The sequence below is a fragment of the Monodon monoceros genome, unplaced genomic scaffold, assembly GCF_005190385.1.
Source record: "Monodon monoceros isolate NGI ecotype Baffin Bay Population unplaced genomic scaffold, NGI_Narwhal_1 Super_Scaffold_18, whole genome shotgun sequence".
In the NCBI taxonomy this organism is placed as follows: Eukaryota; Metazoa; Chordata; class Mammalia; order Artiodactyla; family Monodontidae; genus Monodon; species Monodon monoceros.
This window is the reverse complement of record NW_021703774.1, coordinates 65,268,524-65,283,435: the sequence shown is the minus strand read 5'-3', so window position 1 is coordinate 65,283,435 and position 14,912 is coordinate 65,268,524. Positions and strand designations below refer to the sequence as shown.

The 14,912-nt window shown below is 43.5% G+C and overlaps 1 protein-coding gene across 1 annotated transcript in view; it reads left to right on the top strand.

Moving 5' to 3' along the window:
- The window catches only part of LOC114897868 (Fc receptor-like A), a 33,732-nt gene extending 19,552 nt beyond the window's left edge, over window positions 1-14,180 (top strand). Inside the window, exons 7-12 of the mRNA XM_029226930.1 lie at window positions 6,704-6,843; window positions 10,478-10,492; window positions 10,718-10,915; window positions 11,236-11,502; window positions 11,975-12,259; window positions 13,098-14,180. Coding sequence (XP_029082763.1) covers window positions 6,704-6,843; window positions 10,478-10,492; window positions 10,718-10,915; window positions 11,236-11,502; window positions 11,975-12,259; window positions 13,098-13,396 — 1,204 coding nt within the window. The 3' untranslated portion in view covers window positions 13,397-14,180. The remainder of the gene's footprint in view (window positions 1-6,703; window positions 6,844-10,477; window positions 10,493-10,717; window positions 10,916-11,235; window positions 11,503-11,974; window positions 12,260-13,097) is intronic.
- The last annotated feature ends 732 nt before the right edge of the window (window positions 14,181-14,912 follow it).

The following is a 14,912-nucleotide window of genomic DNA, read 5'->3' as shown; positions in this document are numbered from 1 at the left end:
TAGTGTACTGCAATACCTTTTCAAATCTTAGGAATAAGACAGGTGGCACCATTATAGATCCTATAGCTTTGCAAATAGTCATCCAAGCACTCAGTAGCTACAGTGTTGCTATAGACAGTAAAAGGACAATAAAACTTTATGCCAATAAATTTGATAACTTAGACAAAATGGACAAATTCCTGGATGTACAAAAACTATCCAAGTTTATTCAAGGAGAAATAGATAAGCTCAATAGCCCTATATCTATTAAAGAAATTGAAATTATTATCAAAACTTTCCCACATAAAAACCTCGAGTTTCAGATGGCTTCACTGGTGAATTCTAACAAACATTCAAGGAATAAATAATACTAATTTTACACAAAGTCTTCCAGAAAATAAGAGGAAAGAACACTTCTCAACTCAGACATCCAGGCATTATAAGAAAAGAAACCTAGAGACCAATATTTCTCATGATCATAGATGCAAAAAATGTTAAACCAAATTTTAGCAAGCCCAACAGTATAAAAAAGGACAGGCTATCTTGACCAATGCAAGGTTGGTTTTATATTTGAAAAGCGGTTAATGTAATTCACTGTATTAATAGAGAAAAAAAATCATCATTTCAATATATGCAGAAAAAGCATTTGATAGAATTCAACACCCATTAATTGTTTTTTAAAAATAATAAGTGGGGGGCTTCCCTGGTGGCGCAGTGGTTGAGAGTCTGCCTGCCGATGCAGGGGACACGGGTTCGTGCCTCGGATCGGGAAGATCCCACATGCCACGGAGCGGCTGGGCCCGTGAGCCATGGCCGCTGAGCCTGCGTGTCCGGAGCCTGTGCTCCGCAACGGGAGAGGCCACAACAGTGAGAGGCCCGCGTACCGCAAAAAATAATAATAATAATAAATTTAAAAAATAAAAATAATAAGTGGGAACAGAAGGAAACTTCCTTAACCTGATAAAGGGCATATATAAAAAACTTACATCTATCGTCATTAATAGTGAAAGACTGCATCCTTTCTCCCCAAGGTCAGAAACAAGGTGAAGATGTCTGCTCTTACTACTCTGATTCAGCATAGCCCTGGAAGTTCTAGCTAGTGAAATAAGGCAATAAAAGAAAAAATTTAAAGGCACAGATGGAAAGGAAGAAATAAAAATTTCCGTATTTGAAAATGACCTAACGATCTATGCAGAAAATCCCAAAGAATCTATATTTTAAAACTCCTATAACTAATGAGTGAGCTCGGCAAGGTTACAAAGTCAATATACAAAACCGTTTAATATTTCTATATACCAACAATGAACAATCAGAAATTTATTTTTTGAAGTACCATTTACAATAGCATGAAGAATATGCCATATTTAGGGATACATTTGACAAAAGATGTGCAAGATATACATATACTAAAAACTGCTAGGAGAAATTTAGGAAGACTTAAATGGGGAGCACGCTGTGTTCGTGGATCAGAAGACTTGGAATTGTTAAGATGTCAATTCTCTCCAAGTTGATCTATGGAATCAAGGTCCCAGCAGGCTTTTTTTAAGAAATAAATTTATTTATTTTTGGCTACGTTGGGTCTTCGTTGCTGCACGCGGGCTTTCTGTGGTTGCCGCGAGCAGGGGCTACTCTTCGTTGCGGTGCATGGGCCTCTTATTGTGGTGGCTTCTCTTGTTGCAGAGCACGGGCTCTGGGTGCGTGGGCTTCAGTAGTTGTGGCTCATGGGCCCAGTAGTTGTGGCTCATGGGCTTAGTTGCTCTGCGGCATGTGGGATTCCTGGACCAGGGCTCGAACCCGCGTTCCCTGAGTTGGCAGGCAGATTCTTAACCACTGCACCACCAAGGAAGTCCCCCCTTTTTTTTAAGTTGACATGCTGTTTTTAAATTTTATATGGAAGTGCAACAATGTTTGTATGGAAATGCAAAATTTATGTGCAATAGCTTTTGAAAGTTTGAAAAAAAGAACAAAGTTAAAGAGAGTGCAGACGTACGATCACAAACATATGGCCGACTTATTTTTGATAAAGATGCCAAGGCAATTCAATGAGGAAAGTATAATCTTTTCAACAACGGTGCTGGAACAATTGGTAGCCATATGTAAAAATTAAACCTCAACCCTCATTTCACACTATAAATAAAAAATTTTCTTAAAATGGATCCTATATCTAAATGTAAGCACTAAGCCTATAAAACTAGAAGAAAACAGCAAAAAATCTTAATGACCTTAGGTTTGGCAGAGATTTATAAATATGATTAAAAAACTATATATAAAAGAAAACAATTATTCTGTAAAAAAAAAACTGATAAATTGGACTTTATAAAAATTTCAAATGTCTGCTTTTCAAAAGACAATGAGTGGTGATCATTTGGTAGCACATAGAAATATCAACTCACTATGCTGTGCACCTGGAACTAACATAGTGTTGTAGGTCAATTATACTTCAATAATAAATTTTAAAAAAAGAAAAAGAAAAAAGAAAAGAAATACTGGACCTCACACACACAAACCCCACAAACACACATACACAAATTATTTGGATGATACCCCTCCAAAAAGAAAGACAATGATAAAATAAAATGACAAGTCAGATTGGGAGAAAATATTTCTAAAATGTATTGCCTGATGAAGGACATATATCTAGAATAAAAAAAAGCCCAAACTGTTACAACTCAATAATAAGAAAACAAACAACCCAACTTTAAAACATGGGCAAAAGATTTGAATTAATGCTTCATTAAAGAATATATACAGTTAGTAAATAAATACATGAAAAGATGCTCTGCATCATTAGTACATGGATGTTTATAGCAGCTTTATTAATAATTGCCAATCCTTGGAAGCAACCAAGATGTCCTTCAGTAGGTGAATGGAAAAATAAACTGTGGTATATCTAGACAGTGGAATCTTTTTTTTTAAAGCTTTATTTATTAAAGTTAATTATTTTATTTATTTTTGGCTGTGTCCAGTCTTAGTTGCGGCATATGGAAGGGAGGTATGCGGGATCTTTCATTGAGGCGCGCGGGCTCTTCGTTGTGGCGCGTGGGTTTCTCTCTAGTTGTGTTGTGCGGGTTTTCTCTTCTCTGGTTGTGGCGTGCAGGCTCCAGAGCAGGTGGGCTCTGTAGTTTGCTGCACACGGGCTCTAGTTGAGGCGAGTGAGCTCAGTGGTTGTGGCACGCGGGCTTAATTTCCCTGCAGCATGTGGGATCTTAGTTCCCTGACCAGGGATCGGACCTGTGTCCCCTGCATTGTAAGGCGTATTCTTTACCACTGGACCACCAGGGAAGTCCCTGGAATCTTATTTCGGGCCAAAAAGAAAACAGCTTTCAAGCCATGAAAAGAAATGGAGGAAACAAGTGCATATTGCTAAGTGAAAGAAGCCAATCTGAAAGGGCTACACAGTGTATGATTTCAACTATATGGCATTCTGGAAGAGGCAAAACTATGGAGACAGTAAAAAGATTAGTGGTTTCCAGGGGTTGGGGAAGTAGATGGATGAATAGGCAGAGCACAGAGGATTTGTAGGGCAGTGAAAATATATGGTACTATAATTATGGATACATTTGTCTAAACCCATAGAATGTACAACCCCAAGAATGCACCCTAATGTAAACTGTGGCCTTTGGGTGATTATGATGTACTAGGTTTATCAGTTTTAACAAAGGTACCAATTCTGGTGGGAGCTGGCAATAAAGAGGGAGGCTGTGCATGTGTGCGGGCAGGAGGGATGTGGGCACTCTCTGTACCTTCCCCTCAGTTTTGGGGTGAATCTAAAACTACTCTTAAAAAACAGTTTTCAAACATGAAACACCCACACACATGCACACACACACATGCACACACACATCTGACCTAAAGTGTGCCAGAAAAGGAATTAAGAACTTTTTGTCCCCACCAAAAGGCTAATAAAGAAATTCACAGAAAAGAGAGAAGAAAGTAAGGTTCAGAACAATAAATACAATATTATTCAATTTACTAAAGTTTATAGTGCAAAATTATATTTATTACAACTGTAAAATAAAGGGAGTGATACTTTGCTGTACACCAGAAAATGAACATAACATTGTAAATCAACTATACTTCAATTTTAAAAATAAATAAAATTTAAAAAGCAAAAATAAATAAAATAAAAGTAAAATAAAGGGAGTGGTAAATGCAAGATCAGGATTGTGGTTGATTGTCACAGGGAAGGAAGAGGATGAAATCAGAAGAGACCCACACAGTACTTCAAGGATAATGGTAATACTCTATTTCCTCAACTGGGCGAGGGTGCAAAAGTCTGCCTTGCATCATTATTCTTTATACCTTCACATCTTTTATAAATATCTTTTATCTACCCAATTAAAAATAAAGAAAAAATAGGGCTTCCCTGGTGGCGCAGTTGTTGAGAGTCTGCCTGCCGATGCAGGGGACACGGGTTCGTGCCCCGGTCTGGGAAGGTCCCACATGCCGCAGAGCGGCTGGGCCTGTGAGCCATAGCCGCTGAGCCTGCACGTCTGGAGCCTGTGCTCCACAACGGGAGAGGCCACAACGGTGAGAGGCCCGCGTACCGCAAAAAAAATAAAAAATTAAAAAAAATAAAAATAAAGGAAAAATAAACATCAGCCCACTTGTGACAAGCCAGGAGCAGTTGGGGATGATATCAAAGGTCTAATTGGTATTGGGATGGGATGAGGACGGGGACTTGCCCCATTGCCCTGAGAAAATTCTGGGGTGATCTTGATGGCAGAACTAACTCAAGAAACTGAGGTTGGACTCCATAAGCATGTAACAGACCCAATGTTGCTCTTTTCCAAGTGAATCACATCTGTTCTAAATAGCTCATGGATCAAGCTTCAAGTGAGTGAAATTTTCTAGAAGCTTAGGAGAAATTTCAGTGTAAAGAACATGAGAGTTTCATCCCGTATGTTCAGAGACCTTCTTGCTTTCCATTTTGAGAGTAGGATCCTGTGAGAGTTGATGCAGATGGTACGTAGAGATGAGAGCCTCTATTCAGGTACGACTCAATGGTAGGGACAGTTAAGGAGAAGGGGTGGCATGAGAAGGAAAAGATTTCTGGGGTTAGTTTGCAAGCCCCTTAAAGACCTAATTCTGAGAGTCTATATTTTAGGGAGTGCTAGGGGTGGAGGTCCATCTAAACACATTACATTTTCTTAATTTTCATTAGGTCTGGCCCAGACCTCTCTTCCTCTTCTGAGGCTGCTTGTTCTTTCACATCACATCACATCACCTGCAAGGCTTATTGCCTCACTGCCTCCCCTCACACCCATATTCAACCCCTACTCTCACCAGGTTCCCCGGGGCCACCTGCACAAAAACATTTGTCTCTCAGATAATGGAAAATTTATTCTAAATTCTTATTTTAGATTGAGAAGTATCCGGTCTCTGATGCCTCCGTTGCTAATATGTCTGTTCTGACGTGTGGTTTTTGCACAGTTGAAGGGTCACGCTGGCCCTCCTTCTGCCTTCTGGCAGGACTGCCTTCCCCAATTTATCATGGCTCATTTCATCCCCAAGTAACCATCTGAGGGCCTGGTGGGTGTTATGATGGGGAGGGGAGAGGAGTGTGGTCCCTGTGAAAAAAGGCATGGGCCCTGCCATCGAGGAGACCTCAGTCAAACAGCAAACGTTCGGAGGCAGGGACAATGGTTCCCATAAGGCACCCTGGAACTGAAGAGAGATGCTGTGGCCTCCATATTGCCCCTATTCCTGACCCTCCTCAGGTTTCTCAAGCTATCGGATGCCTTCTGTCTCTAATTTCTTCAGGATCAGTGGTTTGTACTTTGGCCATGCGCCTGAGGCCTGGGCTTACTGCTAGGTCCTCTGGAAATCGACTTTCTTTTTCCCTCTGCCCTTTCCCAGGGGACTCTCTCTGCCTTGTACTCAGATTTCCACTGAGACTGGATAGCCTTAGTCATACTGTAGAAACAGAGAGTTGAGGTATGAGTCTAGAAAAATTTATGTACAAATTTGTGTGGGCTTTGGATGGTAGGATTATACCAGGGGACTAATCTGATATCTAATTTGGTGCCATTACCAATCTTCCTCCCCGTTCTGTCCTGCTCTAGTCTGGTTACTAGAAACATGTAAGACTTGGAGCAGGACAGGGCAGGACACTTAAATTCTCACCATTGCTCTCCCTGTGACTTTCTGGGTAGCCTTCAAGCAATTTCCTGCCTCCTGTCCCCAGTTATTTCATCAGTGAAATGGATGATTGTTGTACTGACCTTTTCCAGAGTTTGTGAAGGCTGGTGGGATATCAGACAATTGTGTGCTTTGGAAGGTCTCTGAACTCTATGGCAGAATTTTTGAACAATTGAGAGGGCTATCATTTCATCCACAACCCTAAGGGTGCTATTGATGCTGGAACCCACCTGGTTAATCTGAAGGATGAAAGCTGATTGCAAAGTTGAGAATAGGCCCCAGGGACTTCCCTGGTGGTCCAGTGGTTAAGAATCCACCTTCTAATGCAGGGGATGCAGGGTATGTTCCCTGGTGGGGGAACTAAGATCCCCCATGCCTCGGGGCAACTAAGCCCATGAGTCGCAACTACCGAGCCCACGCACTCTGGAGACTGTGCGCTACAACTAGAGAGAAGCCCGCGCACCACAACTAAGACCTGACACAGCCAAAAATAAATAAACAAATAAATAAATAAAAGTTTAAAATAGGTCCCATATGAAAGGAGATCAGACAGTTAGATTTACTTCCTCTTTTCTAATTTGAGAGGTATCGTGTTGAAGAAAATCAGTGTGTTAGAAGCTGCAGGGGACCTAAACACAGTCACCATGAAGCTGGGCTGTGTCCTCATGGCTGGGGCCTTCTACTTTTCTCCTGCTATTCTCTGGGCAGCCCAGATGCTACTGGGTAAGTAAAATCTTGGAATGTGTGGAAATGGAGATATTCCTGACTTTGGGGAAAAGACCCAAAGGAAAGAAGCATGGACTAACTTCAGCCCTCCAAAGAAGCCGTGTTCAGGTGGGATAAGAAGGATAGTATAAGAAAGTTTGGTGTGCAGGACTGAATGGCTCTTTCTGAATACAAAAATCTTCAAACTTTTTCCATCCTAAAAGTCCCCTTGACTGTGATGTCTTCTTTAGCTACCATCTCAGTTCTTTTCTTCCTTTTCTCAGATAAATTTCTTGAAAGAGTAGTCTGAACTTGCTTTCTCCACTTCCCCACTTTTCACTCACTCCTCAATGCTTGCAGTCTGGCTTCCACTGGAAACTTCCACTGGTCAGGGTGCTATGACCTTTATACTGACACTGCACTTTTTTTTTTTTTTTTTTTTGCGGTACGCGGGCCTCTCACTGTTGTGGCCTCTCCCATTGCGGAGCACAGGCTCCGGACGCTCAGGCTCAGCAGCCATGGCTCACAGGCCCAGCCGCTCCGCGGCATGTGGGATCTTCCTGGGCCGGGGCACGAACCTGTGTCCCCTGCATCGGCAGGCGGACTCTCAACCACTGCGCCACCAGGGAAGCCCAACACTGCACATTTTTAAAATCTTATCCTGCTGGACTTCTCTGTATTGGGCACTGTTGATCAGTTATTCTTCCTCGGCAATCTCTACTCCCCTGGCTTCTCCCTGTACTCCATGCATCTCGCTTGGTCCCTTTGGTGGCTTCTCTTCCTCTTTTATAAAAAAAATTTTTATTTTATTTATTTATTTTAATTAATTAAAAAAATTTTTTTTTTGGCTGCATTGGGTCTTCGTTGTTGTGCATGGGCTTTCTCTAGTTGTGGCGAGCGAGGGCTACTCCTCATTCTGGCGCACGGGCTTCTCATTGCGGTGGTTTCTCTTGTTGTGAAGTGTGGGCTCTAGGTGCACGGGCTTCAGTAGTTGTGGCATGCAGGCTCAGTAGTTGTGGCGCACAGGCTTCATTGCTCCGCGGCATGTGGGATCTTCCTGGACCAGGGCTTGAACCCATGTCCCCTGAATTGGCAGGCAGATTCTTAACTGCTGAGCCACCAGGGAAGTCCCTCTTTCTCTTAAAGACTGGTGTTTTCTACGGTTGCATCCTTGCTCCCTACTTTTTAATTTACAGTCTCCTTAGTGAGCTATTTGTCTGTATAATTTTTACCATTACAACTCTATAATTAAGAGGTCTAAGTCATATCTCCAACCTCAATCATGCTTTTGAGTTTCACATTCAAACATCAAGCTTTGCACAAGACATAGCTACCTGTATGTTTCAAGGTATCTCAGCACAATATGACCAGAGCTCTGTCCTCTTGGTCCCTCCCTCTCCTAATTTCATCTTTTTTTTTTTTTTTGACTGTGCCACACTGCTTGCGGGCTTGTAGGATCTCAGTTCCCTGACCAGGGATTGAACTCCGGGCCATGGCAGTGAAAGCCCGGAATCCTAACCACTAGGCCACAAGGGAATTCTCCTAATTTCATCTTTCACTATTTCTGATCTCAGTTAATGGTATCCACCCTGATATCCTGGTCAAAAACTTGGGAGACAACCTAGATTCCTCCTTCTCCTTCATCCTCTACACATGATCAATTATCAAGTTTGGCAATGTCTACCTTCTAAGTTGGTCTTAGAGCCCGTCTCTTCCCTGAAACATAACTAACGGTATCCTAGGACAAGCCCTCATCATTTCTGTCTTGGGCTAGACCAACAACTCCCTAACTAATCTTCATATCTCAGCCTTGTGTCCTTGAAATACATTCTGCACTCTGCAGCCAGAGTGATTTCTAAAATTCAAGTCTGCTAGCCTAAGATACTTATCATGGCATTAAGGGTCCACCATAACTTGGCATCTTTTAAAACTTTTCAGCTTCTTCTCTCACCCTTTGAGCCTTGCAATTTATTCTCTAATAAATCCCAACTTGCTTATATTCACACACCAGACTCTTACCTATCTCCAAAGTTTTGCTCATACTGCTACCTCTGCCTGAAATGAGCTCTCCCCATCGCTCCCTAGTCCTCTCTCACTTACAAACTCTTGGCATCCCTAAAGACTCAGCTTGGGTGGCATCTTTACCAGGAAATCTTCCTTGAGCCCTCCTCTCTGCTTTGATGGCTGCCTGTGATAACTCTTTCATGTTACTTTCTTCCTTGCGCTGAAACAATCTCTTCACATGCCTGTGCATCCACTGAACTGAGACTTATTTGTAGGCAGGGACAATGCCTTTTTGTTTGTTTTTTAACTTTCTCTTATTTATCTTTGAATTCTCAGCACCTGCTTTATCCCTGCACAATAGTTGTTTTATTGAACTCATAGAGACAGGACTGGGTGACTGTATTAAGATACAGCAGTGGTATTGTTGTGAGAACTCTAGACACGGAATCAGATGCTCTGTTTTCAAGCCCCTCTTCTTTTATTTACCAGCTCTATGCCACTTTGAAAAAGTCACTTTTCATATTTCTGAATTTGGTTTTCCTATCCATAAAATGAGAATAATAACAACTACCACATAGTTTATTGAGTGAAAGTGCCTGATAGCCCAACAGTATTTTATTTTAGAAAAAGACAGGAGGCTGAGTCTAGTTGAGTGACAGTGGAGGAACTGAAAATGGGTAGCAGAGTGGTGAAGGGAGCTGAGAGAGGATCTAAAGAAAGCACTTGGTACTGATTTAATGAGAATTAGGAAGTAGAGAGGGGCCTTGCTAAGGGAGGTTACAAAGTCAAAGAAGAGTCCTGGGCTTTTGGAAGTGGAAGTGAACAAAAGCAAGTAGGATAGGAAAGGACAGAGTGAAGAACTGAGTACATGTTAATGACCATGGAGCCAGAAGAGGAGGAGAGGCATTATGAGGGACAAGAAGCAGTTGTGGAGATGGGAGAAATTTACCTTGCCTTGGTCAACCATGGAACTAAGAGATAGGTTGAGGAGACATGTGGTAAGAAATCTGTAACTCTATTCAACCCCAAGCAAAGAAAGAATTGTTCCATAGTTACCAGTACAGACTGAGAGTAGAGGTTCAGGTGTAGAGAGAAAGACACAGGATGGACTCTACCATTGCCAGGGAAAATTCAAGGGACAGAGGACATTAAGTTAGAGATGGCTGAAAAAGGAAGACCTGAAAGGGGGAGCAAGGAAGAAGATACTAAAAGCTAGTTTGTAGATAACATATTCAAGGATGAAGAACCAAGCGAATTTGGGGAAATGAAAATTTGGAAGAAAGTCCCCAGGGACGGTCTGAAGACTAAAGTAGATCATGTCTGAAAAATGAAGTAAAAAGAACGCTGATTTTGGACTCAGACATACCTGAGTTTCTTGCTCTGCTCCCTACTCACTTTTTAAATTTGGGGTAAACGAATTGACTTTTCTAAACCTGTTTCATTTAAGATTTATAAAATGGGAGTGAAGTCACATACCTCGAAATCTTGCAAGATTTGTGTGATAAGGTGTGAACATGGCTGGAAGTGTCTGGTATGTGGTAAACACCCAACAAATGTTAGAATCTGATCATCTCCCTTTCCCTCCTGTCCTGTGTCTGCCTGCTCTGGGGTCCTCGTTGTCTTTGGCCTCTGGCTTCCTGCACTGCAGCTGGATGTCATGCTGGTGAGTTCACCATTCTCTCCCCCGCACCCCTTCTTCAAACCACAGTCCGTTCACTGACAGCACCTGGAAGCCAGCGAATCAAGTCAGCTGTATCCCTCCGAGAGATCCATATGGGTCTCTTGGAAAAAAAGTTTTGATGTCTTCCTATTCCACTCTAAAAATTATAATTCCCTGAGGAGAGGGAGGAACTCTTGTGGAAAGCAATTTCCTGTCCTCTTTCTCCAGTCACAGCATCATTTTCTGGTTCTTCTCGGACCATGCCCTCCTCAGCTGCCAGTTTTGAGGCGCTCCAGTGCGAAGGACCTGTCAGCACCCAGGAGGGCAGCTGCCACACTGAGGATGACTTGACGGACCCAAGGGAAGTCGACTTCCAGGTCAAGGGCTACACTTTCAGTGAACCCTTCCATCTGATTGTGTCCTATGGTGAGGTCCCAGGAAGGACTGACCAGTGCAGGCCAGGTCTTTCTCCCATTTCCCAAAGTTCTCCTTTCAGCCCCACAGCCCACTCAGGAAGGTGCCCCCTGAAACTGGCCAGGGGATGAGATATCATCTACCCCATCTTCAGCCCAAGGAGCCAGGGTGCCCTCTGTGCTAGGCCCTAGAGAAGTTGTTCCATACTCCCAACCAGTGGTGAAAGTTACCTGGCCCCTCAGAGAAAGATTAGAGTGGTCTGTTGTGGGCAGCACTGAGGGAGCTCCCAAGGAAGGCAGTGGGTCACACTCAGCTCTTGCTTTGGACCGCAGACTGGCTGATCCTCCAAAGTCCAGCCTGGCCTATATTTGAGGGAGACCCTCTGGTTCTGCGCTGCCAGGCCTGGCAAGACTGGCCACTGACCCAGGTCACCTTTTACCAAGATGGCTCAGCCCTGGGTCCCCCTGGACCTAACAAGGAATTCTCCATCGCCGTGGCGCAAAAGGCAGACAGCGGGCACTACCACTGCAGTGCTATCTTCAGGAGCCCTGGTCCTGGGAGCCCAGAAACGGCATCTCCTGTGGCTATCACAGTTCAAGGTAAGAGCTAGAGGCAGTGTCATTGTGGCAGAGGCAGGTGGGGAGAGACAGAGGGACCAGAAATGTCTTTCACTGGAGATGGTAAGGTCACTGAAGGGTTAAGGAGTAGGTTGCTGACAAATGTCCAAGTTGGGCTTCAAAAGGGACAGCATCTTAGCATTGCCTTTTCAAGTCATTTAGCCCAGCTCCAAGTTCAGCATGTTTCCTGCTGCTTTGTCCTACAGTTCTATGCTTCCCAATGTTCACTGACTAGGCATCTGGATTACGGTCAGATTTGCCCATCTCTAGATCTTTTCTAGTCCTGTCTATTGAAGAGAGATAGGACTTGAAAGTTTCAAATGGAACTTTTCTAAGAGAACTCCTTCCTGATAGAAATAGGGGAAGGAAAGTGTGACTGGGAGTCTTTGCCTGTCATGGGTCCACCTGAATGTAGGATGGCTGAGCTCTTCTTCCTCACCTATCTCTCCCCCAGAACTGTTTCGAGCCCCAGTTCTCAGAGCCACACCTTCAGCTGAGCCCCAAGAGGGAAGCCCGGTAACCCTGAGCTGTCAGACAAAGCTGCCCCTGCAGAGGTCAGCTGCCCACCTCCTCTTCTCCTTCTACAAGGACAGCAGGACAGTGCGTAGCAGGGGCCCTTCCTCAGAATTCCAGATCCCCACTGCTTCAGAGGCACACTCTGGGTCCTACTGGTGTGAAGCAACCACTGAGGACAACCAAGTTTGGAAACAGAGCCCCAAGCTGGAGATCAGAGTGCAGGGTGAGTTAGTGTGTATATGTCTGGTGTGTGTGAAAAGGCAGGGGTGGGGGGGGATAGGACAATTGGGTTTTTGAGCTAAGGTTCAGTGTAAGCAGGTTAAGAAAGGACACATGGGAGGCAGGAACCATAAGCCAGAGTCGCTAGTGATGGAAGAAAGCACAAATAGGAAACTTCTCCCTCAGACTGTGGTATATACCTCATCAAACGAAGACCTGAGCCAACTCCACAGCTGCTTCCCCGTAGACTTTACACTCCCTACATGACCTCTGGGCATTTGTAGGAATATAGTATCTACTGTGAGGACGAAGTAGTCTGGAGTTCCTATTCAATTCTGGGAGTCCCCATTAAGAAGGCTGCATTTGACCTGAAATATACCCAGAGGAGGTGTCCAGGGTAGTGAGGGCGCTTGAGTCATGTCAGAAGGAAAATAATGGGAGGAATGGGAGATGCTCATTCTGAAGAGGAGGTGACTCGAGGAGCCAGCAGAGGTGTCCTCAAAACACTGAAGGCTGGCACAAGGGTAAGGAATTACACTAATGGCATATACAATAAGAGGTTGACCCAGGGCCAGTTACCACATGCATGTTGTAAGGAATTAGACTGAAAGGGGAAGAACTGGCTAATATCCATAGTCCTCTAATGATGAGGCTTCATTGTGCAAGATTTTCAAGCAGAAGTAACTCTGCTTCACATTCAAATTTGGACGAGAGTCCTCAAGATTTTGTTGCCATTGGGCCCCACAGCTATTTTCAGAGAATAAGAAAGACTGACCAGGAATATGAGGGTAGGGCCAGAGTCAGACTTCACTCTTGTCTGTGTCTCCTATCCCATAATCCAGGTCCCTCCAGCTCTGCTGCACCCCCCACCTTGAATCCAGCTCCTCAGAAATCAGCTACTCCAGAAACTACTTCTAAGGAGCCCCCTGGGCCTCTGCCTCCACTGCCTACCCCTTCTTCTAAGGATCTGGGCTCCTCTTCTCCTCTGCACTTCCCAGATCCCCATCTGCATCACCAGATGCGTGTTCTCCTCAAACAAATGCAGGATATGAGGGTCATCCTTGGTCACCTGGTCATGGAGCTGAGAGACTTGTCTGGCCACCTGAAGCTTCAGGCCACAAAGGGTTCTGCCAAATATTAGTAAATAATTCACCTGCCGTGTTGCTCAACTACCCCCAATAAATCCAACTCTTTCTAGTTGTCCTCTTTCTGTTCCATACTTAAGCATAAGTAGTTTTATAAGTTGCCCAGTGTTTCGCTAGAGTAACAGGGATGGGTGAGTATAAATAAACGTGTACAAAGTGGTAATTAGAGTTTAGCTATAATTGTATATTCTCCCTGAACATGACAACATATTCCTGTTCTATCTAGGCCAGGAGTTGCCTTCTGTTGCCCAGACCAGAATCTGGTGATTGAAAGAGAAGCAATGAGATGATAGATTTAATGCAGCAATCTCAACCAAGGGCAATCCCTCCCCATCCTAGGGGACATTTGGCAATGTCTGGAGAAATTTTTGATTGTTACATTGCGGGGAGGATGTGCTACTGGTGTCTAGTGAGTAGAAGCTGGGGATGCTGCTAAACATCCTATAATACACAGAACAGCCTTCCACAACAAAGGATTATCTGGTCCAAAATGTCAATAGTGCTGAGGTTGGGAAACTCCAGCCTAACGAAGGTGTTGGACTCTGGGATGGACCTTTGCTTCTTCTACTTATTCTCTCGTCCTAGCCTTGTTCAGCAAATATTAATTACGTGCTGGTATTTTGTTGGCCTCTGCTACATACCCAAGTTGATGCTATGTTAAGTATACCCATAAGACAGTGTCCCTGTCTATAGAAAGTTTACAATTTGGGATGGAGGGGCAGTAATACTCCTACCCATTAAACAATTAAAGCAGGGCATATAAAAATTTCCCATAGGATCCTAGTGGACTCAGAAACATGTGATTGAGTAGAACAATGCCAGAGCAGCAATTATTTGTTTTAATCCATCTCTGAAATATTTTTCTTTAAAGATATACATAAATCTATTTTGGTACCATAGTAATACTTTATTTTCTATGCTTGGACTGCCATTGTATATTCTCAGCCAATGAGAGCTAGCCTGCCAGATTCTACAGGAACCTTTGGTCAGTGAGTTAGCACACCATTTCATGACCTCAGCCAAAGAGCTTTCTACCACGTTTCTCCTAAATCATGTGGTATGAGGTTATCCAGTGTACTTTTTCTTTGTGCCATTTATTCTGTGTGTAGTTTGGACCCACAGTGATTTACAAAATATGTACCTGTGATTGGTCCAGACATGCCACAAAGAAATAAAGGAATAGAATCATGCTGGATGTTAAAATTTGAGTTTTATGGTGGTTCCTAGCTCCTTCTAAAATGCCAGTTTCATGGTGGCTCCTAACACCTTCAAGTGGAAAGATGAGAAAGAAACTGGAAATTGGTAAAAGTCCACAAATATCACTGCAGCGTGAGAGGATCGATTAACAACTGTATGAATGGAAGTTGCAAGAAATGATGACCAGAGGTATGTCATTTGGTGGATGACCAAAGTGGAAGCTTAACTGCCAATGGACTATGTTGGATCTCCAAAGATACTATGTTATAACCATTCTACATGGAATTGATTTCAGCTAATGGTACCATGTTCATG